Source organism: Nerophis ophidion, linkage group LG24, assembly GCF_033978795.1.
Source record: "Nerophis ophidion isolate RoL-2023_Sa linkage group LG24, RoL_Noph_v1.0, whole genome shotgun sequence".
NCBI lineage: Eukaryota > Metazoa > Chordata > Actinopteri > Syngnathiformes > Syngnathidae > Nerophis > Nerophis ophidion.
The window spans coordinates 23,563,604-23,590,890 of NC_084634.1; the positions used below are offsets into that span (position 1 = coordinate 23,563,604).

The 27,287-nt window shown below is 38.4% G+C and overlaps 1 protein-coding gene across 2 annotated transcripts in view; it reads right to left on the minus strand.

Annotated features, from left to right (window-relative positions):
* rngtt (RNA guanylyltransferase and 5'-phosphatase) overlaps positions 1–27,287 on the minus strand; it is a 295,667-nt gene that overhangs the window by 43,953 nt on the left and 224,427 nt on the right. For both annotated transcript variants that reach the window (XM_061885874.1, XM_061885873.1), the window contains 2 exons: positions 16,151–16,251; positions 3,824–3,890 (listed from right to left, as the gene is read on the minus strand). In XM_061885874.1, coding sequence (XP_061741858.1) covers positions 3,824–3,890; positions 16,151–16,251 — 168 coding nt within the window. The remainder of the gene's footprint in view (positions 1–3,823; positions 3,891–16,150; positions 16,252–27,287) is intronic.

Genomic DNA, 27,287 nt, shown 5'->3' on the forward strand with positions numbered 1-27,287 from the left:
GAGAAAAAGCGCTATATAAATATAATTCACTTCACTTCAAAAGCAAACTATGTATTTAAATGTTGCAAAGAAAACAAGTTAACTGAAATAGACTAAGGCAGGTCGTTACACAAAAATAATTAAATCTGTGGTTGCATAATTTTTTGTTGTATTATTTTGTTAAAGCTTATTAATCTACTTGCTAATTTATAGTTAAAGGCTGTTTTTTCTGTTGTAATAATGTTCTATCTAACCCCAATAAACACTTATTCTTCTGTAGTTTAGTTACCTTACATTATCTTTGGGCGATATGAGCAATTTGGGCCAAAAACCCTGGATGGCGGTGTAACAACCTCAATTAAATATTGAAATTATTTGCTACTGTTGGCTTTGATTTTTGCCCTTAAAGCCCTTCTGTGTCCGGGGACTTATTTCCAAAGTTTGTACACAATAGCAAAAACCACAAAAGCTGTTTTGATGATAAGAAAATATCAATCTAACCACTGTAGGATTGACCAAACACTGATAATTGCTGAATTTCCCCCAGGGATCAATAAAGTACTTTCTATTCTATTCTAATTGACTTCTATAATACACTTTGTATACTTAGCATCGTGTCGACTGCTGACGTACTGCATAACAGTGTGGTACGCCAGCTGCACTGAAGCAGACAAACAGGCGATTCAGAGGGTCATAGAGTCTGCACAAAAAATCATCGGCTGTCCCCTGCCCTCCCTAAAAGATTTACACAACTCCCGTTGCCTCAACAGAGCAAAAAACATTACCAAGGACAGCACACACCCTGGCTTCCATTTGTTCAACTTGCTACCATCAGGCAGGCGCTACAGATGCATCAGAGCCAGAACAAACAGGCTCAGAGACAGCTTCTTTCCCAAAGCTGTCACCATGTGGAACTCTAACTTATAATAATAATAATTCACACCTATACAATATCCTGCCCAAATAGCCTACTGTGCAATACTACCCTTCGAGAGCAATATGTCCGACACTGATTGTTATTTATTACTTCGGTACTCTTGTCTTCTTCTGTATATTGTACAGTATTTTGTATTTCTATAGTGTTTTGTATATTGTACAGGAGTGCTTAATATTTTTATTGGATAGTAGTCTGTTTATTTCAATTGTTAGTTTTTTCCTTTATTACCTCTTGTGTTATTTATTTCACCCCATATTTGTTCCCACTACCGCACCTTAAATTGGAGTCTTTAATCTCGTTATATGCAAATATAATGACAATAAAGTCCATTCTATTCTATTCTATTCTATTCTATTTTATCGTGATTGTTGATAATAGCATTTATCCGCCCACTTTTGTTTACATTAAAGAGCTCTATCTAGCGGGTTAGCAGCGTGCATATCATTGTACGGTGCGTAATGTAGCTTGTTTAGCTATTGCTTGTTGTCTGGGGATGACACTTGTAAGAACATGTATTAATTTACTGCCATGGAGACGGAGATTGTTGAATTAAAAGTGGCTTTTCTGCACTCTACAAAGACACTAGCCGTGAGTGAGGACACTACAATGCGTTGAGGACGCGCCATTTGTTTGCTTGTCAGTGTCAAATTTAAGGTACACAGCTCGAGTTTGTCATCAATATGCATTATCATGATACAAACATATTATTAAAAACAATATCGTCGGCCACATTTATATCGTAAATCGTTTATATCGACCAACAATGAGAATGAGTGTGACATGATACACACACAATTCAGATGATCCAAATCATTAGTTCTCTCTTTAGTTATCAACAATGTAGCAGTGTTAAAAAGTTATAACAACGGCTGTATTGTCGCATTTGAAACATTTGTATTGTTGATAATAGAGGTACTTATTATTATTATGCATTGTCTAAAGTGTTATTTCTATTGGTGTTTTTATTGCTCCAGCTGTAGTGCAATATTGTTCGTTGTCATTTCTGTGTTATTAATATTTACTTCACTAAATGCTTCTTTGCTATCATTTTTCGTATCATATTTGTACAAAATGTATTTGCTCATGTTTTTCTGTTGTTGTTGTCTCAATGGAACAAACTGGACTTACAACACAAGCAATGCCAAACTATTGATCAATTTAAACTGTTATACAAACATCGGGACTGGTTGAAATATGGAGAGGAGGGTATTTAATTTGAATTGCTCTTGTACTCGGTCTCATAGTGTTAATATGTGCTCAATGTTACCTTACCATAGTTGATATTTTGTCTATTACCATTGTAGGTATTGTTAATTCTTCTTACATTGTTGCTACAAATTATTGTTACCTCCACAGGTAACAATACACCACCATATTATAATCCTTGAACAAAGCTCAAAGTATCAATCACTGAATGGAGAACTGGGGGTGCCATTAAATAAGTTATATTCTTCTCACTCCCTTTCAGGCAAAACTATATCATCATGCTTACATATTGTACATTACCTTTTGCATTATATTAATATTATTATATGTTTTCTACCTTGTACTTGTTCTTTGTCATTGCCTGAAATAAATTAATACATTAAAAAACAAAAGAAAATTAAATGTCCTATCCCTCTTTTGCCCCGCAATTTCCCCCGCTGTCTTCCTTTTTTCTTCTTTCTATCCCCTCCTGCTCCGGTCCGGCTGCGCCAAACATTAAATAAATCCACTTCATAAAGTCAAATACAAATTAGGCAACAGGATAAGTATTCCACATTTCTCTTTTGTAAAGAAAATATGTACAGTAGATGTGGGCATCTACATCAACAATATGATTTTCCCGATTGGCTGTACAGGACAAAAAAAAACAACAACAAAAAAAAACGGTGATCAGGTCAATTCTTACACCAGGATAAAGATGATTGAGTACACTTCGACTGGTGTGCTTGCTGGCGAATTTCACTTTTAACTTAAACCCTTAGATGGCGTGATAGAAACAAAATACCTCCGTGATGATTAAAATTAATTCCTCATCTAAACGGGAAGATACAATCATCTCATTAGTCCGCATCCCGTTGGGAGCAGACATTGTACGGTTAGTGATTGTTTTACTATGTTTGTATTTCTTGTTAGCACTTAGCAAAACTGCTACATAATGCTTAGTGTTTCACTAAAGATTGATCTGTTGAGCACACTGCTTCTACATTTCGTAGCTCATCCTCCCTATATTCAGGCTAAAAAATATAAGGTTTTGGATCATCACTTGTCCCAAAGTAGTCTTTGTTGTCTCTCATAAAGTCTGCCATGATTAGTAGTAAAGGGAAAAGAAAACATTTTTATGCGTCCGTGAAATTTTTGCGCCGTTATATGCATGAAATTATCAAAATATGTGATTGTGACAAGTTAGTATAAATGTGGCTGTTACTAAATTACATATATATTTACAGTGTGTACATAAAGCAATGATGGAGGTTTTTTGATATTTTTTAGACCACCTTACAGGCGGAATAGTGTGAATCCCATTACCTCAATTGTTTCCTGAGATTTGATTGAGTTTATTTTTAAATTAGAATGCATAAAAAAAACAAAAAAAACAACATGTGTTTTTTACTTACATAGTGATTGTGAATGATAGGCAAAGTTCCAATAAAAACTGCAGTTCCCTTTTAAAATAATACTATTACTAGGTTTGAGCAACAGTAGTGCATTCAAGTAACACATTAAAAAAAAAAAAAGGTGTCCAAATTATATTACGCTCTTTTTTAAAGGTTAATTACAATTATGCATGCAGGCAATAACCTGTGATTAATCCAAATTCAAAAGTGTGATTAAAAAAAGAATGATTTGACAGCACTACTTTTGACACAAGCTGTGGCTTACTGGCACAAAGAGGAAGTCATAAAAAGCAACACGTTTTCCCACCTTCATCTGCGCAAAGGGCCTTCCGTAGTTGCCAACGTAAAGCAAGCCGACAGTCTCTGGCAGCAGCCTGTAAAGACAAAAAGCACTGTGGTTAACACTCTCTGCGATGGATCTAACTCGAAAGATTACACGGCTTCCATTTTGCAGCTAGTAACAGAACGGCGGGAATGTGAGATTACACCCCCGTGAGCCATTCTGTCTGCGTGCACAGCTTGAGGTGCAGAGAAAACGACATCATGTCCACTATCAGAATCCAAGGCTATGATAAATGGGAGGCAAATGTGCAGAATAGAAAATGAGATTGCAGGCATCGCAACGTGTTTTCGTCTGAGACGTTACTGAGAGTAGTCAGCACAGTTCATTGTCACCTTAGTGGGGTTGACGTGTGTTCACAGTTTGTGTAGTATTTGTGTCTCATCCCCCAATAAGAAACCCAACAGATGTCTTAATCACACAGTGTGTCAAACAACACCCCTCCAGTCATGAGCCTGGTGTTATTTGCAGGCACTCCAGTTCTATTAGGATTGACGATTCAAGAGCCAGCGCCTGTTTTATTTTAGTTAACCATCCACAATGCAGAAACAAAAGGGGGCTATTGTGTCTTAAAAGATAGCTCAAATTACGGTGTATCACTGATGCAACTCATTGGGGGACTGAGCTAAAATCGTAGGACGTTAGTCCACCCCCTCAGACCCTTTCTGCGTAATAATAGCGAGCATGAGCAGGAAGGAAGCTGCCATAGGACATTAAAAGAGCCAAATAGCAGCAGTAATGGCCCCATGCACATGTCCTTTCTCGTCATTGTTCTATTAATACGTCTGACTAACACGTGTGTTACAAGAAGAAAAATGAGCACACAACAGTAGTGGTTTGCCACAGTCGGAGCTAAATAAATGTTGTTACACAGTGCGACCTTTAAAAAAATACAATCTCCTGAATAAAATTGTTGGCTTGGTCTAAATGCCAAGTCATCGTCAGAAAAACTAAAGAAGCCTTAGCTGACCAAAAGGTGAAATGATTTAGATATCCATTTGAGAGGGAAAACGATTTCAAGGAACAGCAGCAGTTTTCTCTATGCATTGCTTTGGAACCCACCAGATTACATGGAAGGAAGTTATAAACAACATGAAGGAAATATTTTAACATCCATCCACAATTTTGTAATTATTGCTGTAATAAGCTTCCCACTCACCTGAAAAATGTAACAAATTAAATACATTTTTTTGCAAGATATTAGTTACTGAACAACCAGTGTTTACTGGATTAGAACCGCATTTTTCGGATTATAAATCGCTCCGGAGTATACGTCGCACCAGCCAAAAATGCATAAAAAAGGAGGAAAAAAACATATTTACGTCGCAGTGGAGTATAAGTCGCATTTTTGGGGGAAATTTATTTGATAAAGTCCAACACCAAGAATAGACATTTGAAAGGCAATTTAAAATAAGTAAAGAATAGTGAACAGGCTGAATAAGTGTACGTTATATGACGCATAAATAACCAACGGAGAAACTACCTGGTATGTTAACTTAACATATTATGGTAAAAGTCATTCAAATAACTATAACATATAGAACATGCTATACGTTTACCAAACAATCTGTCACTCCTAATCGATAAATTCGATGAAATCTTCTTCCTCGATGTCGCTTCTAAACAACTCTGCCAACTCCAAAGGTATGCGCCACGTCCTCTTGTCGTTTTCTGCTGCATATTTCACTACGTCCAGCTTGTAATCTGCAGTACATGGGCACCGCATTGGTGACTCATGGCATATTTAGTTTAACATTAAAAGATTGTAGTACTTTTAACAGTGTATTGTTGTAAAATTTTATGTATAGGCTTTTAAATATGTGCATGCATTTATCCATCCATCCCTTTTCTACCGCTTGTCCCTTTCGGGATCGCTGGAGCCTATCTCAGCTGCATTTAATCACTGTTAATATCATAGGTTTTGAGAATATGTTTTATAACTGTACATCGTAGCTACGTGTTGTGGCGTGGTCTGAAAGTATTTCAACACATCTAATGTACGTGTTTAGTAGGGTTGTGAATCTTTGGGCACCAGATGATCCGATTCGATTCTTAGGGGTAACGATTTGATTCTTGATTCGAAATCAGTACATTTTTTAGTAACATTGGATGCCAGTTCTACAATTCACTATATTCCTCCTTAAAATAAACAGCTTTGATCAATTTCTATGTTACTTAAAAGAAAAGTGGACTTGTTTGCTTCCCAAAACATTTAATAAAGTCAAATACAAATTGGGCAACAAGAGAAGTATCTAACACTTTTCTTTTCTAAAGTAAATCTGTACAGCAGAAATGAGCATGTACATCAACAATATGATTTGCCAAAGTGGCGAGACAGAGCAGATTGAAAAAAATAAATAAATATTTAATTTTTGTTTTTAATCGATTGGGAATAGTCACAAATAAGAATTGCGATTAATCTGAATTTTTTATTTTTTTACATCCATAGTGTTTAGTAATTTATGCATTTGTATCTTTCAGCGTTTTATGAATTATAGAGCTCTTTGAACAGGCACTTTATGACTTATACTTTCCAGGATATGCATTTTATAAATGCTCAGTGGTATAGGTCTCTTTTTGAATGGTGGGGACTTGTGAGAGGATGTGTTTTTGTATTATGTTGCTGTATAATGTTGCACTGTTTTCTATGCTAGGTGATGTTGTTTTATAAGTCGTTATTTTATTGTTTTTAGTAGTTGTGTCAATTGTTTTCTCTAATTCATACTGTATGTTAGATGGTGTCAAATTTTTGACTATGAATGGGAATCAGTCAGTAACTAAATCAGATGCACCCTTCGATTCCTTGTGAATAATGTATCGTGCACACTGTCAAATAACTAATAGAAAAAATAAAATTATTAATAAATATATTTTCCTGAATATAAGACAGCTCCGAAAATTAGAAGACACTTTTTTCTCGAGCTTTGTTTTTAATATCAGTGAGTAACTTTTGGATTGCAATAAGAAAGCATGGATTTGCGAGGCACCCTTATCGCAAAACTCTCGGGGAACTGCACTTTTTAAAACATTTTTTTACAATCATTATGAAAGACATGACGATGGATGTTATTTTTATTTTGAAAGTGCGGTTCCCCTTTAAGTTGGGGCACTCTGAAGGTGAGGTACAATAGTATTGTTTAAATGTTGGTGGAATGTTATTGTTCGCATGGACTATCTGTGCTATATGCATGCATAGTTTTTAAAGGAAAATACTTGTGATTTTATTTTTGAAGCACTGTAATATGTTTCACCCAGAGCAGCCTACATTACCCCCATTTTATCCAGTCTTCATTGGCTTCCAGTTAAATTTCTCATTGAGTTTAAGGTTTTAGTCCTGACATTCCGTGTGTTGAATGGTGGGGCCCCTCAGTACATCACTGACTTGCTATGCTCCTACTCTTCAGGGCAGAGCCTCCAGTTTTCAGGCCAGGATCTTCCAAAGATCCCAAACACTTGTTTCAAAACCCGTGGAGACCTGGCATTCCGGGCTATCGCTCCCAGACTCCCAGAATGTTTGCACCAGTTCCTCCGGGATCTTGACTGGGTTGAAACATTTGAAATCTTCTCTTTTTAGTAAAGCTATTAGTTAATATACCTTTAAACTATCAATTTGAATCCTTTCTATGATGTTGCCCCTGTTGTTTTAATTGAATTGTTGTTTTACTTCACCTACTATATTTTGTACAGCGCTTGGTGATTTTACCTGTAAAAAGCGCTTTATAAATATAAGGAACTTACTTACTTATTTACCACCTAATAGAATACAACCAGCCCAATTAAATATTATATTATATTTCAGAATAATTTCCACCAATACAGTAAACATTGGTGGAATATATGTTTGAATTATTCTAATACCAATTTTATACCACAAAATATAACAACCAGACAGTTTTTTCAATGGGTCTTTAAAAGTAAGGACCCCTTAAGATTTGGCTTCCTTCAAAGAGCCATAAATTCCATCTCAAGAAAGTTAGCTTTGTCTGTTGCCTCTCCAGTTCAAGATTTAGGAAATGATGGGAATGAAAACATCAACAATCAAAACATAAAGAGATCCAGTGTTGAGCATGTTATGCAGTATGAAGGAGCAAAGGAATGATGATCCATTACACAAATATCCACTGAGATGCTGTAATGACACTTGAGTCTTGCCTTCATCAGGAAAGCAGGAACAAGACGCCTCTAGAGAGCTAGTTAAACAGCATCGACCTCCATTTCTGAGAATTTGAAAACAACCACACACCTATGGAAGGTTGATGTAATGCGGGGGTGTCAAACTCATTGGCATTGGCAAAAAACATCAGTAATACAGTTGTTCAATTTACAATATTTTAATGTAAAAACCCCTGTTAATTTCACGGTACAATTTCATTGACTGAGCTGCCAGTCTTTACCGTAAAATCTACAGCCTTTTTTTTACTGGCTAGCCAGTTGCCATCTATTGAACCAGACATTAGCCTGCTCAGTGGCCTTGTGGTTAGAGTGTCCGCCCTGATATTGGTAGGTTGCTATATCAAACCCCGGCCGAGTCATACCAAAGACTATAAAAATGGGACCCGTTACCTCCCTGCTTGGCACTCAACATCAAGGGTTAGATTTGGGGATTAAATCACCAAAATGATTCCTAAGCGCGGCCACCGCTGCTGCTCACTGCTCCCCTCACCTCCAAGGGGTGGGTCAAATGCAGAGGGTAATTTCACCACACCTAGTGTATGTGTGACAATCATTAAAAATATTAATATAAAATTGTCTATTACCTTATGTTTGTATATGGCAGTATAAGGCCAAATTCCTCCCTCCTGGTGCTGCTGTATGGTAAAAATCGCTGTTTGGTCCACGAACCACTATGGTAAAATATTGGCCCGCAGACCAATAGCACCTTTTCCCTTTAGCTTTTGGAGGCAAAAAGTTTGCGCACCTCTGATTTAAGCGATCCATACAATACTCTAGGACAGGGGTCGGCAACCCGCGGCTCCGGAACCGCATGCGGCTCTTTGGCAACTCTGATGCGGCTCAACTGCATAATCGCCGACCCCCCAGACTGTTACGGGGGGATTCCGGATTCCGGACATCACCCGGGGTCAATGTTCTCCGATTTTCACTCGGACTACAACATTGAGGGCGTGCCATGATGGCTTTACTTCTAACGTCCTCTACAACATGTCATCACGCCTGCCTTTCACGCAATGCTATCTGCGTGCCGACCGTACGCATGCTTGCCAGCCCAGCAACATGTTGTATGTGGCTTCCGCAGATACACGTACACGACTGCAAGGCATACTGGGTGATACAGGTTACACTGAAGGTTGTGATATAAACAACTTTAACAATCTTACTAATATGCACCACACTGTGAACCCATACCAAACAAGAATGACAAACACATTTCTGGAGAACATCCTCACAGTAACACAAAATAAACGCAACACAACAAATACCCAGAATCCTTTGCATCCATGACTATTGGCTATATTATACACGCGGACCAAATCCCACCCAGCTCAACCGACGCACGGAGGGCGTGGGGGGGTTTGGTGCTAGCGGGGTGTATAATATAGTCAGGACGAGTCATGGATGCAAAGGATTCTCTGTATTTGTTGTGTTGCGTTTATGTTGTGTTACTGTGAGGATGTTTTCCCGAAATGTGTTTGTCATTCTTGTTTGGTGTGGGTTCACAGTGTGGTGCATATTAGTAAGAGTGTTAAACTTGTTTATATCACAACCTTCAGTGTAATCTGTATCACCCAGTATGCCCTGCAGTCGTGTACGTGTATCTGCGGAAGCCACATACAACATGTTGCTGGACTGGCAAGCAGTTTGTACATGTTGTAGAAAGCGTCTAAGGCAATGGCTTCATAGCACGCCCTTATTATTGTTATCTGGGTGACCACCAGCAGACATTCGCGAGAATGGTTGCGGCTCCCATTGTCTTCATTTTGTGAAACAAGACAAAATGGCTCTTTGAGTGGTAAAAGTTGCAGACCCCTGCTCTACGACTATTGAATTCCACTGTGCTGAGGGGCTTTTCAATAGCACAGAATGTTGTTCCCCTCCCGCTTTACAATAATGACAGCTTGCCTATGTGCTTGTGCTCAGAGACGGTGATAAAACTTGCAAGCCAAAGACATGCTGAAGGATTGATTGTGTGGGCTGATAAACTGCTCTTACCACCTTGTGTGTGTCTGTCCAGCTCTGTTTTTCTCAGATGGAGAGACTTCAAAAGCCTGCACATTAAGATAGAACGAGATCTGATTAGGGCCACGCTGTAAATGAAGCCCTCTTTTTGGGGAAATATCATTACACTCTCGATAACAACAATGACTGTGTTCTCCCCCACAAGTAACACGCCGACATTTCATGCAAGAAGGCGCGACTGTGATCCTCCCAATCTGCTGGTGATGAGTAATGGGAGGCCCAGCGCTGGGACAGTCAGAGAGGTCACCTGGCTCTCAGAGGACGAGGCTGCGTGACCATCAAGCCCTGCTGTGATGGGTCTGCTTGAGTGCACTCGCACAGCCCTCACACACTGTGCCACAGCCAAGCACACAATGTAGCCACCGATGTGCCAAAAGAAGTGGGAGGGGGGGTGTAACAGTCATACTAGCACCTTTGTGTGAGTGTAACTGGTCACAGCTGGGCTTTCAGTGCACTATTTAGCATAATATGATAAAAACATTTGCTAATTAACATGCACAACCAAGGTTAACAAAATATGTATTGGACAAACTGGATGATCACAATTGACGCCAGGACAACCAGGAGAAGGCCTGGTTATGAAAAAATATCTCTTAAATGTGCGTACATCTCACAGCTCATTAGCCATTTTCATTACAGTAAATCTTTTAAAAAGATAATACTATAGAAAATTCTAACTTAAAGGCCTACTGAAATGAGATTTTCTTATTTAAACGGGGATAGCAGGTTCATTCTATGTGTCATACTTGATCATTTCGCGATATTGCCATATTTTTGCTGAAAGGATTTAGTAGAGAACATTGACGATAACGTTCGCAACTTTTGGTGCTGATAAATAAGCCTTGCCTTTACCGGAAGTCCCAGACGATGACGTCACAAGTGTGAGGGCTCTTCACGTCCTCACATTGTTTTTAATGGGAGCCTCCAGCAGCAAGAGCTATTCGGGCTGAGAAATTGTCAATTTCCCCATTAATTTGAGCGAGGATGAAAGATCTGTGGATCATGATATTGATAGCAAAGGACTAGAAAAAATGAAAATTAAAAAATTAAGTTTAAAAATAAAAAAGGCGATTGCATTGGGACGGATTCAGATGTTTTTGACACATTTACTAGGATAATTCTGGCAAATCCCTTATCTTTCTATTGTGTTGCCAGTGTTTTAGTGAGATTAAATAGTACCTGATAGACTGAGGGGTTTGTCCACGGGTGTCTTGACGCTAGTCTCTGAGGGAAGTCGACGGCAGCTGTATGGACGCCGCAAGCTCAGCTGATCTCCGGTAAGAGGCGACTTTTTACCACAATTTTCTCACGACATGTAGTCGTGATCCATGTTTGCTTGACTGCTCTGATCCATAGTAAAGCTTCACCTCCGGGAATTTTAAACAAGGAATCACTGTGTGTTTGTTTGGCTAAAGGCTAAAGCTTCCCAACCCCATCTTTCTACTTTGACTTCTCGATTATTAATTGAACAAATTCAGCAACACAGATGTCCAGAATACTGTTTAATTGCGCGATGAAAAGAGACGACTTTGAGCCGCAAATGGTGCTGCGCTAATATTTCCTCACAGTCCGTGACGTAACGCGCATTCCTCATCATTCCGCGACGTTTTCAACAAGAAACTCCACGGGAAATTTAAAATTGCAATTTAGTAAACTAAAAAGGCCGTATTGGCATGTGTTGCAATGTTAATATTTCATCATTGATATATAAACTATCAGACTGCGTGGTCGGTAGTAGTGGGTTTCAGTAGGCCTTTAAATATACTTTAGAATAGGCCTGGGTGATATGTTGATTTTATCGATACATTTAGTTTTTTGTTGCAGACGATTTAAACATTAAAACATTTTTATTTTCTCCACTTGCTCTTACATACTTTTTGCCCCACAGGAGTTTTCGTAGCTTGCGCCGTCCCATTACTTCCTTAGCGGCAAACATAGCAAATCATGGCTAATGCTAATGAGAGCGAGAAGTTTGTTCATAACAAAAGAAAAGTGTTGTCAATACTTTGGTTTTGTGGCAGTTTGTTTCAAAAAGGAAATACAACTTGTTACAACAACAACAAAAAAAACTACAGGGTTAAAAATCCCCTTAATATGATGGAAACTAAGGCTTCACGGTGGCAGAGGGGTTAGTGCGTCTGCCTCACAATACGAAGGTCCTGCAGTCCTGGGTTCAAATCCAGGCTCGGGATCTTTCTGTGTGGAGTTTGCATGTTCTCCCCGTGAATGCGTGGGTTCCCTCCGGGTACTCCGGCTTCCTCCCACTTCCAAAGACATGCACCTGGGGATAGGTTGATTGGCAACACTAAATTGGCCCTAGTGTGTGAATGTGAGTGTGAATGTTGTCCGTCTATCTGTGTTGGCCCTGCGATGAGGTAGCGACTTGTCCAGGGTGTACACCGCCTTCCGCCCGATTGTAGCTGAGATAGGCGCCAGTGACCCCAAAAAGGGAATAAGCGGTAGAAAATGAATGGATGGATGGATGATGGAAACTAGTGTTAGTTTATAGTATCATCCAAAACTAACTAACCAAATACCCAAATTTGTGGTATCATCCAAAACTAACTAACTAAAGCATCTAAACAGAGGAATAAGTGATTATTACATTTTAACAGAAGTGTAGATAGAACATGTTAAAAGAGAAAACAAGCAGATATTAACAGTAAATGAAAAAGTAGATTAATAATTCATTTTGTACCACTTGTCCTTAATACTGTTGACAAAATAACAGAATGATAAATGACAATATGTTGTGTAACATTTTTATGAACAGAAATATGTTATTCAAGACGTCAATATGAAGTTTGCAATTTATTGACCCCAATGTTGGAGATTTTTTGCAAGAAAATGTACAATGCTACATTTTTTGTTAACAAAAGTATTCCATTCAAAAATTGCTTACCAATGGAAGCTCTTAATTTAATTCTTTGAAAATGATTCCATAAAAAGTACAATATAAATCTGGTCTGAAAAGAACATTTTACAAATTAGAATTGTGTCAAGAGAAAGATGCAGTGTATGCAGAGTCATCTACTAGTTTTTGATTAAATAAAAGAAAAACGTGTTTTGAAAAATCTCTGTCATTTGTGTTCAAAGTTTTGTTTTTTGTTTTTTAAGTATGGGCTGTACAAAATCTGAAAAAAATCATAAATTGAATTTTTTGTAAAAAAAATATGGGGATTTTATTTTTAGGCTATATTGCCCAGGCCTACTTTAGAATATTTAGCGTATAGCTTGTATAGCAATGTACAATTTACTGTCCACTACAGCATGACTAAACACACTATTACTCAGGGGTGTTCCGATACAAAGTTTTAACTATTGATACGATACCGATATTGGACCTTTGAATGTTGGCTGTTACTGATATTAAGTTGATACCATATCAGCCCTAGTATAGTGTAGTATAACACTGAACTTTCCTAGAGTTATGCATTGCCACTAGGCTTTTCAATGTTGTTTCTTCCTGCTGTGCCTATTATTATTAGGATTGGAACTATTATACTTGAGAAAGGCTTCCAATCAATCAATCAATCAATCAATCAATCAATCAATCAATCAATCAAATTTTAGTCATACAGCCCTTAATCACAAGGGTCTCAAAGGGCTGCACAAGCCAAAACAACATCCTCAACCCACAACGACTTAACCCACTTCCTGGGAAACTTATCAAGGAGCTGTTTGTAATTAATGTTTGGACCATTAGTGCTAAAACTATAAACATATCACTTTCCTCTAGCACTGTTCCCCTATCATTCAAAAAAAGAGGTCATTCATACTCTGCTCATAAGACCTAATCTCGATCCTGACCTCATGGTAAACTACCGGCCGGTGTCCCACCTTCCCTTTATCTTGAAAATCCTCGAAAAAATTGTTGCACAGCAGCTAAATGAACACCTAACGTCTAACAATCTCTGTGAATCCTTTCAGTCCGGTTTTAGGGCAAACATATTGATAATTATGGATGCTGATGCGTCATCCATGTTGCTTTTTGTTGACCTTAGCGCTGCTTTTGATACCGTCGATCATAACATTTTATTAGAATGTATCAAAACACGTATTGGTATGTCAGACTTAGCCTTTTCTTGGTTTAACTCTTATTTACTGACAGAATGCAGTGTGTTGCTCATAAAAAAGAGGACCTCGGAGTATGTTAAGGTAGCTGAAGGTAACGTGCAGAGTTTCACAGGGTTCGGTTCTTGGCACTGCATTATTCAGTATCGACATGCTTCCACTAGGTGACATCATACGCAAATACCCAACTCTTCCAAACTCCTGCAGTTTTAACATTTCTTAATGCACAGAAAAAAATAAATAAAGTGAAAGTGTTACAAAATTAAAGACATCAAGTTTTTGGTAGAATTTGTAATTCAGTAATGTGCAATTACTATAATAATGCTCTGTTCTCTGTGATATTCTTCTTCTGCTTGGCAGAAGAAGCAGGCAGCGAGTGCGCAGCCTTATGCTTAATTTCACTGTTGCTTATCCAATTTGAGAATGGAACTGCATGTCCAAATTCCAATTGGCTTGTAAAGGGCTTGTGAAGCTTGGGGGCATTGTGTTGTACGGGAGCTGTACTAGTATATCAGTTCATATTTTTACACCCCTTTATTTTCCAAAGAAGTACATCCATTTTCAGGTTATGTCAATAAGACTACTCTGGCCTATTTCAGTTTACAACCTGTTTACTAATGCATACAAGAAACATCGAAAGTCGCTAATTACCTGGAAGGAAATGACTGCTTTTTACAGCAGAGAACTGTCTTTTCAAAGAGGGCGCGGGGACAAAGATAAGCACCGGTGAATCTGAATAATTCATGTTGCAGAAGATGATGACCATAGAATGAGGGGAAAATGCGGAGGGCAGCTATGCTCCTTGCACTTAGAAGCTCTTAAAGCAAATATTCTGGGGTGGGTGCTATGGTGACAGGAAAGAACTCTGCAGACTGCCGCAGCGTTTCCATAAGAGAAATTGTTCCCCAAGGCAACCCGGAGGGAAAATGAGAGATAAAAATGAAAGCATAATGTAAGTTAATGTGAAATAATGTCAGCGCAAAACAACTTACCGTATTTCCTTGAATAGTCGCCGGGGCGCTAATTAATTCAAAACCTCTTCTCACTCCTGCGCTTATTCAAGGCATGCGGTAAAAGTAAGCAGGCGCTAATAATTTTAAAACCTCTTCTCAACCCTGCGCTTACCAATGGCATGCAGTAAAAAATTGAGTGTGATAAAAAAAAAAAAAATAAATAAAAAACTCCTTCTGCGGCCGCGGCCCGGTGGTTGGGGACCAGTGCTCTACAACATGTCATCGCGACCGCCTTTACACAACGCTATCTGTGTGCCGGCTGGACGCATGTATTTCACTGCTTCTAATACGAGATTGCAATGCATTCTTGGTCAACAGCCATACCTTTTACTCTGATGGTTGTGATATAAACAACTTTAACACTCTTACTAATATGTGCCACACTCTGTGAACCCACACCAAACACATTTCTGGAGAACATCGGCTCCGTAACACATTAGAAACGCAACATAAGAATTACCCACAATGCCATCCATCCATGACTCTTGGCTATGTTATACACACGCCCCCCAACCCCGCCCACCTCAACCGATGCACGGGTTGGGGTGTTTGGGCTGGAGGTTTGGTGCTAGCGGGGTGTATAATATAGCCAAGAGTCATGGATGCATGGCATTGTGGGTAATTCTTATGTTGCGTTTATAATGTGTTACAGAGCAATGTTCTATCGAAATGTGTTTGGTGTGGGTTCACATAGTGTGGCACATATTAGTAAGAGTGTTAAAGTTGTTTATATCACAACCATCAGTGTGATCTGTATGGCTGTGGAACAAGACCCCTGATTTACACATAGTAAAAGCAAAAAAAACCTCCCCCGCCATTTTGAAAATGACGACAGGTGAAGCGTCAATCGTGACGTCACGAATTTGACCCGGCGGTAAAAGTAAACATGCGCTAATAAATTTGGGGAACGAGTTTGATCCGGCAGTAATTCAAGGCAGGCGCATATTACACGCCCGGCGGCTATTCAAGGAAGTACGGTATATAGTGTAGAAATACAGTTTGAAGTACATACCCTTCTCCTCCGACTGTCGTTATCTTGAGGCGAAAGTCCACTGAATTGAGATTCGGAGGCTTCCATTTCAGGATGTCATCACACCTTCCGGCTTTGTATTTCTGTAAACAATATGAACATTTACTCATGTGAGTACATATTCAACTTTAATGGAAACGGATTACAGATGCTGCATATGTTATTATGTCTCCGCAGACTTAATAGCTCAGCAATAAGTGAGCACAATTTTTAAGTAGCGGCCATGGTTAAAATATAGACTTAATGTTCTGTCTGTTAATCTCCACTGAAAACCAGAGTGTACACAGGAGCTTTGGAAAAGCTGTTTAAGGTTTGTTAATGTTCAGAAGCGGAGACAATGATTCGCAACAAACTATTGGGTGTAAATAAATAAAAAAATCAACCCACGCTATAAAGTAGGTTTTTCTCCACCTCTTTGATTGTTTCTGTGTGCTTGACATTTAGGAGGATATGACGCGCAGTTGAATATGAGAAATGTGTATTCATGGCGGGCGGAGGCGGCAACAGATGACCAAATTCTGTCACTGCCAGGTTGCCCAGTAACAGAAGTCTACTCAGAGGGAAGATGTCTGGAAAACGGACAGGATTCCTCAGGAGATCCTGCTCTGTCACATTGGTCTCGTGACTAAATGAGGTTCCGCCCACGTATGCCAGAGTAGAAATCACCAGAGGCAGATACAAACATGATTCTGCTTGTCAAATTAAAAATGGCAATCAAGTCTTGGCTCACCAGATGAACAATGCTCATATTGGGGCAAAGGTGTTTTCTGTTTTTCTGTTTGTATTATGGTACAATGGAATTTTGTTTGGATTTCGAAGCAATCTTTCTCATAGGTTAAAATGGAAATAAAAATCAGTTCCACAGTCAAACCTATTCATGTTTCAGGCCTTAAGTATTTCAACCGATCAGATTGCAGGGAATTCACAGTTCTCCCGTCCAAAGGCAAAACCTAGTAACTCACTTCGAGCTGATTTTGAGAAAACAAAGGAAAACCAATCCATCTTGATGCTGTCTTACAAAGATCTACAAAGTCATCAAACGTATAGATGTTTTCTTGAGCTTTCATTTTCTTGCCGATTGAGCCATGGATTGAATCTGCTCTCACGAATGTGTGCCTTTTCTCCAGATATTTTATCACAATCTCGGGTGGGCCCCATTCTGCGTTTGCACATTGGGCAAGAGCCGTGTACAGCGTCCAGTTTTTATTTTGACCTCCACAGTTATCTGCCCAAAAGAGTATGCAAGGGGAAGAATCAAGAAACAATACATTTATTGAAAGTGCTTGCAACGTCCTCCAATCTTCCAAATATCCCCACGTGCCAAAATATCACATAATCAGGTTGACCATCGGCCCCCATTCATGCAAATGTCTCACTAAAGACCACAAGGAGACTGACAAAGAAGCTCCGATTGGTCCCTTGATATACTAGGTTTTTCTGTTGTATTTACGCGGTTATGTGGTAGTTGCTAGGTCCTGCCATGCGAGTAACAGCTTACTTACGGAACAAATTACAATATCGCATACACTAATATAAAGCATATCACCTAGGAACTCCCAAATTATTATCAGCTCAGTTTTGACCAAAATTGAGTTACTGGGTTTTGCCTTTGGACGGGAGATTTTCCTACTACTAGAACAAAGCCATCAAGTAGGCTTAAAAGTGTGACGTAGAGCCGCAGTGCATTGTGGGACAGGACTCTGAATAGCTTACCTTCATGGCTGAATACAAGACTCGAGAAGTGGAAATCGTTGGGCACCTCATGATTTGATTACAATTACAATTCAGGACCTACGATTCCATTTGAAATTGATTATTGATGCATCTTTAATTTATGTATGTTGACACAGTTTTACATTTCTTTTTGTTTAACTAAATAAGCGTTTATCACTTGCAACTTTAAAAAACAGTGCATTTGTATTAAGAAACAGTCAAATTAATTCCCACATTTACTTAATTAATAGAAATGTGTGCAAAACTGGAACATACAGTTGTGGTCAAAAGTTTACATAAACTTGTAAAGAACTTAATGTCATGGCTGTCTTGAGTTACCAATAATTTCTACAACTTTAATTTTTTTGTGACAGAGCAGTGGGTCTCAACCCTGTTTTCAGTGATGTATCCCCTGTGAACATTTTTTTAATTCAAGTACCCCCTAATCAGAGCAAAGCATTTTTAGTTGAAAAAAAGAGATAAAAAAGTAAAAAACAGCACGACGTCATCAGTTTCTGATTTATTAAATTGTATAACAGTGCAAAATAATGCTCATTTGTAGTGGTCTTTCTTGAACTATTTGGAAAAAAGATCTAAAAATTACTAAAAACCTTTTTGAAAAAGCAACAACAAATGATTCAATTATAAATAAAGATTTCTACACATAGAAGTAATCATCAACTTAAAGTGACCTCTTTGGGGATTGTAATAGAGATCCATCTGGATTCACCAACTTCATTCTAAACATTTCTTCCCAAAAATGAAATCTTTAACAACAATATTTATGGAACATGTCCACAAAAACATCTAGCTGTCAACACTGAATATTGCATTTTTTTTCTCACAGTCTATGAACTTACAATCATATTTTGTTGAAGTATTATTCAATAAATATATTTATAAAGGATTTTTGAATTGTTGCTATTTTTAGAATTCTTGTAAAAAATCTCACGTACCACTAGGCATACCTTCAAGTACCCCCAGGGGTACGCGTACCCCCATTTGAGAACCACTGAGATAGAGTGATTGGAGCACAAACTCGTTGGTCACAAAAACATTCATGAAGTTTGGTTCTTTTATGAATTTATTATGGGTCTACTGTAAATGAGACCAAAAGTATACATACAGAAATGTTAATATTTGGTTACATGTCCCTTGGCAAGTTTCACTGCAATAAGGGTCCTTTGGTAGCCATCCACAAGCTTCTGGTTGAATTTTTGACCACTCCGGGCTCGTTAGGTTATCCTGAAGAATTTGGAGGTAATACTCTTTTTTTTTATTGTCCACAATACCCAGCAAAGTTTTTGGAGGAGAAAAGGTGAGCTCTTTAATCCCAGAAACACCAGGCCTACCGCCAAGCATGGTGGTGGTAGTATTATGCTCTGGGCCTGTTTTGCTGCCAATGGAACTGGTGCTTTACAGAGAGTAAATGGGACTATGAAAAAGGAGGATTACCTAAAAATTCTTCAGGACAACCTAAAATCATCAGCCCGGAGGTTGGGTCATGGACGCGGTTGGGTATTCCAACAGGACAATGACCCCAAACTAGGGGTGTAACGGTACATGTATTTGTATAGAACTGATTCGGTGCGGGGGTTTCGGTTCGGTTCGGAGGTGTACCGAACGAGTAGACATGCTAGCAGCTAGCAGGCTAGGACAACATGTTAAAACCAGAGCCGGAAGACTCTCCTGCCTCGTTAAGTTCTCCCATTTGGGAACACTTTGGCTGCTCAACAATGGAGGTCGGAGGTTTGCAAAGATTGTTCAGCAGCTGCTTCTGACAACACATCAAACATGTGTTGCACTTTTCCTGCTTCCGGCTCCCATAGTGTCTCCATTGCGCGCACAACCCTTCACTCTACCCGGCAGTAGGTCTTCACAGCTCCAGACTCCAGGTTAAATGAAGAGTCTAACAATTAGTTGCAAATTGTGGCTTTATTGAGGTCTTGCACACAGCCAATCCAACAAAACACCAGCCGCACTCGCGCTAGGGTCCCTCACCTCGCTTGCTCACACACTCACTGACGTCACATGCTGTCACACCATGACCTCTAAACCGAGGTACGTACCGAACCGAAATTTTTGTGTACCGTTACACCCCTACCCGAAACACACATCAAAAGTGGTAAAGGAATGGCTAAATCAGGCTAGATTTAAGGTTTTAGAATGGCCTTCCCAAAGTCCTGACTTAAATGTGTGGACAATGCTGAAGAAACAAGTCCAGGTCAGAAAACCAACAAATTTAGCTCAATGTGTTGACAAAGTACAAGAAGGAGAATCCTGACAAACATATTGAACCTTAATTATACAATGGATAATCAAATTCATCTCATTATGTGAATCACAACTTACTTAACTATTTATTTATGATAACCTTATTTAATATGTCATTTATTTATTTATTTATTTGTTCGTGTCACACATTAAATGCAGGAACAAACAGACGTGTTAGAAATTGCTTTGAAACAGAAAAGAGTTAGGATTAAATAAGATCTGCTTCTTCCTACTCCTTGTCGGACATGTTGTAATAAGAAACTGGAAATATGTGATGTACCATATTGCAACTGTATGCATGTTTGAAATAAACGTAGACCAGACCTTAATACATTAAAGCACTGTGATTTGGGGTTTAAAATATAATTTGTGTGGTTTAGTGGCCACTGTTCAACACTAACATATTGTGATCAATATTTTGTCTAAAAAAGTGGAAGAGATGATTTTGAGGGAGGTTGATGTTCGTGTATTATCGAACAACAACCCTGAACTGAAACAAGTTACCTTCCACTCCCACGTTTCAGAGGAAATGCAGGCGAGGTTCTTCAAAAGATACATACTCTCTTATCCTGCTCTCTAACTAACTGCGTTGAAATGCCTTTGTAGAGATAGCGGCTGGTTTCAAAGCGCCTCTTCACAGAGCGATCTACCCTGGACAAATTACACCAAAAAAGTCAGGCTGTTGATTTATGAAATGATGTCTTAACCGCCATCTGTACAAGGTGCTAATGATGAACAGTTATACATGAAATGCAGTGATGGAAAATGGCTGAACATATGGTAATTACTAGAAATGATCTGAATCATTTGAGTAGAAAAATGACACCGACACCTGGGAGGCTGTTTTTTCTCTTGTCATAAAGTCTAGCAATAACAAAAGACTATATCGTAGTATTTATAGGTCACAGTATATGTGCAAAATGGCAATTAAAGTGCTCTTATTGGTTACTTGACAAGCAAGACTTTCAGCCATAGTGCAAACCGCAAAGAATACATCGGAGCTTGGGGAACAACATGCACAAACTACAACAACAACCGAATGAAACGTAATCAGACTCTCGATTAAACAAATGACCGTGAAATGCATTCCCAAATGTGCACCCTGTAGCACTTTCATTTGCATTCGCGGGGTTGTCAAATGAGAAAATGTACAAAACAAGAGTTTTGTCATTGAAGTGAACAAGCAACCTTCACGTCGCACTCAGATTTCGGACGTACTTTTCGATCAAATTTATATACATGTAAATGTCAGATTGCATTGAAATTGCCTGCCTTTTCCCAGACAGAAATGCAGTGACACCAAATGTCTTGACTTATGATTGTGACAGTGATGCAAAGTGAAGGCGTGCATCTTTATTAACATCTTTATTGCTACATACAGTTGTGATCAAAATGATTCAACCCTCACACAATTTTGGTGTTTTAGCAAGTTGGAGATTTATTCCGTATTTTGTTTATAGTCATATCAAATAAAGATGTGTCAAATAGACAAATGCAACTTAAATTGTAACGCTGTATTTTACAAAATACCAAAAAAGGACATTTTTCTTAATATCTCATTGACAAAATGATTCAACCCCCTAGTTACATGCATCTTTAGTACTTAGTAGAACACCCTTTGGCAGTAATTACATCCTTCAAACGTGATACATAACCGGACATAAGCTTCTTGCAACCATCTACAGGTATTTTAGCCCATTCCTCTTGGGCAAAGGCCTCCAGTTCATTCATATTCTTGGGCTTGCGTGCTGCAACTGCCTTCTTCAAGTCCCACCACAGGTTTTCTATAGGATTTAGGTCTGGCGACTGTGAAGGCCACTCCAGAGTCTTCCAGCCCTTCTTGTGCAACCACTCTGATGTTGATTTGGAGGTATGCTTGGGATCGTTGTCCTGTTCGAAGGTCCAACGTCTCCCAAGCCTCAGCTTGGTCACTGACTTCATGACATTTGCAGCTAATATATCCTGGTAGGAAATAGAATTCATAATGCCTTGAACGCGCTGGAGATTCCCGGTACCTGAGGCAGAGAAACAGCCCCGGAGCATGATTGACCCCCCACCATGCTTAACAGTATGCAAGGTGTTCTTCTCTTTGTAAGCTTCATTTTTTCTCCTCCAGACATAACGTTGATTCATAGGCCCAAAGAGTTCCAGTTTTGTCTCATCACTCCATAAAACAGTTTCCCAAAACCTTTGGGGTTTGTCCAGAGGATTTTTGGCATACTGGAGTCTATTTTCTTTTGCCTGGTAGTCAGAAGTGGGGTGCGCCTGGGAGTTCTGGCATGGAGGCCTTCATCTCGTAGTGCGCGCTTTATTGTCTGGGACGAAACCTGCGTTCCCCCCTCTGCAATGCCCTGTTGTAGTTCCTCAGCTGTTACCTGGGGTTTTTCACCACTGTACGCTTCAAATACCGGACAACAGTTGCACACAGCATCCTCTTTCTACCACGCCCAGGTAGTGTTTCCACTGTGCCTTTAGCTTTAAACTTGCGAATTTTGCTCCCAACTGTGTCTCTTGGAATGTGTAATGTCTTTGTTATTTTCTTATATCCATATCCTTTCTTATGAAGAGAAATTACCTCCTCTCTTGACTTCTTTGACCACTCCCTGGACTTCACCATGTTGCAAATACACCATTGACCTACAAGAAGCTGAGCGTCACAGTCTTTTTCAATCAGTTTAATTGTTGCTCGTTATGGTTCTAATCACATCTACAGGTGTTTTCAACACCTGATTGAAAATACCTTATTCTAATTCTGTTCTTAAGGGTTATGATCTTCAAGGGGTTGAATAATTTTGTCAATGAGATATTAAGAGAAAGGACACTGTTTGGTATGTTACATAATATAATGTAATTCAAGTTGCATCTGTCTATTTAATGCATCTTTATTTGATATGACTATAAACAAAATACGGAATAAATGTCCAACTTGCCTGAACACCAAAATTGTGTGGGGGTTGAATAATTTGGATCACAACTGTATCAGGTTTATTTCTTTTTTTGTCCAGTCCAGCCACACAGGCAAATCATATTGTTGATGCAGATGCCCATATTTGCTGTACATATTTACTCTAGATAAGAGAAGTGAGGGATACTTCTCTTGTTGCCTTATTTGCCTTTCACACTCCCATATCTTGATTATTGTGTTGAAATATGGGGTAAAAATTACAAATCAAACATCAACTCTATAGTCTTACTTCAAAAGAAAGCGATCAGAATTGTAAATTATGCAAATTGTCACGACCATACCAATGCTCTGTTCATTAAATTAAAAACATTAAAACTGCACGATCTTGTTGAACTCAATACTACTATTGTGACTTACAAAGCTCATAACCACATGCTGCCTGGGTGTCTACAGGTGAGGTTCAAACCCAGAGAGAATCCCTATGACCTCAGAGGTTCAGCTTTCTTTCAGAAAGCAAAAATAAGAACGAGCTTAAAAAGTAGATGTTTTTCTGTTAGAGGAGTTTAACTGTGGAACAGTTTGGATGATTCCTTAAAATGTTCCAGTTCCATTCACACATTTAAAAACCACTTTAAGACCAATGTCTTGAAAAAATATATCACTCTTGAATCAACATTGTAGTTAATACTATGATTATTGTTAATTAAAAACTAAATGTGGGATATAAATAATAATAATTGTTTGTATACATAGTATACAATTGGTGCAAAGGTTTAAAAAGTGTGCAAGGATATTTTACTGTGTATATAATTGAACTATGTTCATGTTGTGTATAATGTGTATTCATAATAAGTTTTGCAAAGGACATTTCATAATTTTCGGAAGTTAATTTTGTACTTGACATTGTTTATAGGGTTAGGCGCAATAAGTGTTCAACTTCAGCCTAAACCCTTTCGGTCTGCAACCTTTTCATTTTCAATCTATGAATGTACAGCTGTTTGTTTGTTTTGTTGACCATTGACCGGAGAACAATAAACATATTTGTATTTGACTTTATTAAACAGATTCATATTGTTTGGCGCAGTGATGTTTGTAGGAGTGTTTTCAAGCATATTTGTGCGTGCTAGCTTTATTAGCATTAGCTAATATGTTTAAACTTTTACGAGTGTCTGTCTTAGTATTATTAAATCACAATGGCATTTGTTTTGTATTGTTTCACTCTCACAAATTTCTCAGTAAAATAAATTCACCAAAACATCACCGTGGAGTTATTGAGTCTGTTTAGCTGATTGGAGAGTTAGCTTTTGCAGCTAGTGGGTCTATGACAATGACTTCTGTTTTGTTTGATCAGCCATTTTACTGCTGTGATACAGACACCGTTTGGAAACAATTAAGGTACGTAAATAAACATTTACAAAATATTTCTGTGTCAATAAATCTTTTCCAATCGTATATATCTGTGGCTTAGAGTCTGGTGCGGCTAATAAATGGAGAAAAAAAATATTCTCAAATTTACTGCATGCAGCTTATATGCGCTCTACAGTCCGGAAAATACAAAAATGTTATCATTGGAGATATTAACATTTAAAAAGCAAACTCTGCTGAATATCAAACCAAGCACAACAGTCCGCGGCAGCAGGAGAGCAACAACACCGGCTCACTCACAAGCAGGAGGCCATTTTGTAAGGGTACAGAGCTCAATGACCACACAAAAACACCTACCGGCCGGCATTGACATGCTTTTCCCAGTTTGCTGCAGCTGGTTGCCTCGTTTCACTGCCCTGGCTTTCGTGCACCAAAGATCACACCACTGTTATTACACGGCGACAGGTGTGGACGTCTGCAATGCACACTGCTCTGCTTGATTCCTAGGAGTCTCAGTGGGCGGATTAACGGAAAGCCGTTGTGCTCAATAGACTCTGCAGACATTTTTATGTTGCTATGTTAGCTGTTTTATGGCAAAAAATATATTTAAATAAATACATTGTGATTACCTCATTTTAATCCTAATATTTTTTTTTTTTTTTTTTTAAAAAGGAAAACCAAAGTTAAAGTTAAATTAATTGACTAAGTCAAGCGAGAGTGTTCAAGTGATGACGTGTGGGACTTGGGAAAGTTTATGGCCCCCAAAAAAAGCATTAGTATGGAAAATGGAGCTAAAGGCATCATGTTATTAGACTTAATCTGAAATTTAACGGGGTTATAGCAAGCTTTACTAGGACGCCAATTTTCCAAAATGTTATAAGGTTTATACCCCGCCCTTTTATGGCCTTGAGCATATAATTATGTAAAATATGCCCGTATGTAAAACATATGCAGCTAATGATAGCAATTTAGCAAAGTGTTCACATGCTCATGTAGCAGTAGGTGACATACTTGAACGCCAGATAAATTCCTCGGACGGACGAGCAATGGTTATTCAACATCATTAAAGTAATTGTGAAAAATATAGACATTTAAAAAATATATATACAGTATGTTCTGTTCAACCAATAATGGTAACATAAGCTTGCCAATGGCGTTCTTGTTATATATATATATATATATATATATATATATATATATATATATATATATATATATATATATATATATATATATATACACACACATACACACAGTGGGGAAAAAAAGTATTTAGTCAGCCACCGATTGTGCAAGTTCTCCCACAGTAAAATGATGACAGAAGTCTGTAATTTTCATCATAGGTACACTTCAAAAGTTCTATTTTGGTTTCATCTGACCACATGACATTCTCCCAATCCTCTGCTGTATCATCCATGTATCCGTTCTGGTATAAACTCAACTCGTGGTGTTTGGAGGAAGAAGAATACTGAGTTGCATCCCAAGAACACCACATCTACTGTGAAGCATGGGGGTGGAAACATCATGCTTTGAGGCTGTTTTTCTGCTAAGGGGACAGGACGATTGATCCGTGTTAAGGAAAGAATGAATGGGGCCATGTATCGTGAGATTTTGAGCCAAAACCTCCTTCCATCAGTGAGAGTTTTGAATGGTTGACCAAATACTTATTTTCCACCATAATTTACAAATACATTCTTTAAAATTCCTACAATGTGAATTCCTGGATTTTTTTTTCACATTCTGTCTCCCACAGTTGAAGTGTACCTATGATGAAAATTACAGACCTCTGTCATCATTTTAAGTGGGAGAACTTGCACAATCGGTGGCTGACTAAATACTTTTTTGCCCCACTGTATATATTTTTAAAACGTTGCGCAAGTTGCAAACAGTCGGTGAAGCAAACCAACTTTGGGTGTGGGCATGACCTCGGATTTTACATCACCAAAAAAGACTGTCGTCCCTTTCAGAGGTAAGTCAACATGACTTGTCACTGTGTGGTTTCTCCTAGAGAAATTTGTTTCAAACTAAATATATTTCAAGTATGAAACACACTGTGCATTAATGTGGGATGTATTTAAAGTCATCTCAGTTATTGATTTGTGAATAGAGATTATTTTTTTTTTCCTAAGTACTGTACGCTGTTCGTAAGTAACCCGCAGCTAACTTAGTTTAGCTAATGCTAACATCCTACTACATGCTACACTTGCAACACAATAAAACAGGCTTTGCTTCAAACTTACCAGTGTGAAAAATGCAATTAACACACTAACATGTACCGGGTGACGGTGTTAAAACGACTGCTACCCAGGCTATTCATTGTGTCTTCATGAGCTCACTAACCCGACTTCCTTGGCTTAGCTACTATGCTGGAAATGAGACAAATCTCACCAAAAACTATTTTTTTCCTGAAGTGATCATGACAACCATCGCGGCAGTTGCTGATGCCGCACGTTTGCGACATATTTGAAATTTATGAAAAAAAAAACATCAACACAACTTCAGGACATAGAGTATATATATATATATATATATATATACAGTATGTTCTGTTCAACCAATAATGGTAACATAAGCTTGCCAATGGCGTTCTTGTTATATATATATATATATATATATATATATATATATATATATACATATATATATACACACACACATACACACAGTGGGGAAAAAAAGTATTTAGTCAGCCACCGATTGTGCAAGTTCTCCCACAGTAAAATGATGACAGAAGTCTGTAATTTTCATCATAGGTACACTTCAAAAGTTCTATTTTGGTTTCATCAGACCACATGACATTCTCCCAATCCTCTGCTGTATCATCCATGTATCCGTTCTGGTATAAACTCAACTCGTGGTGTT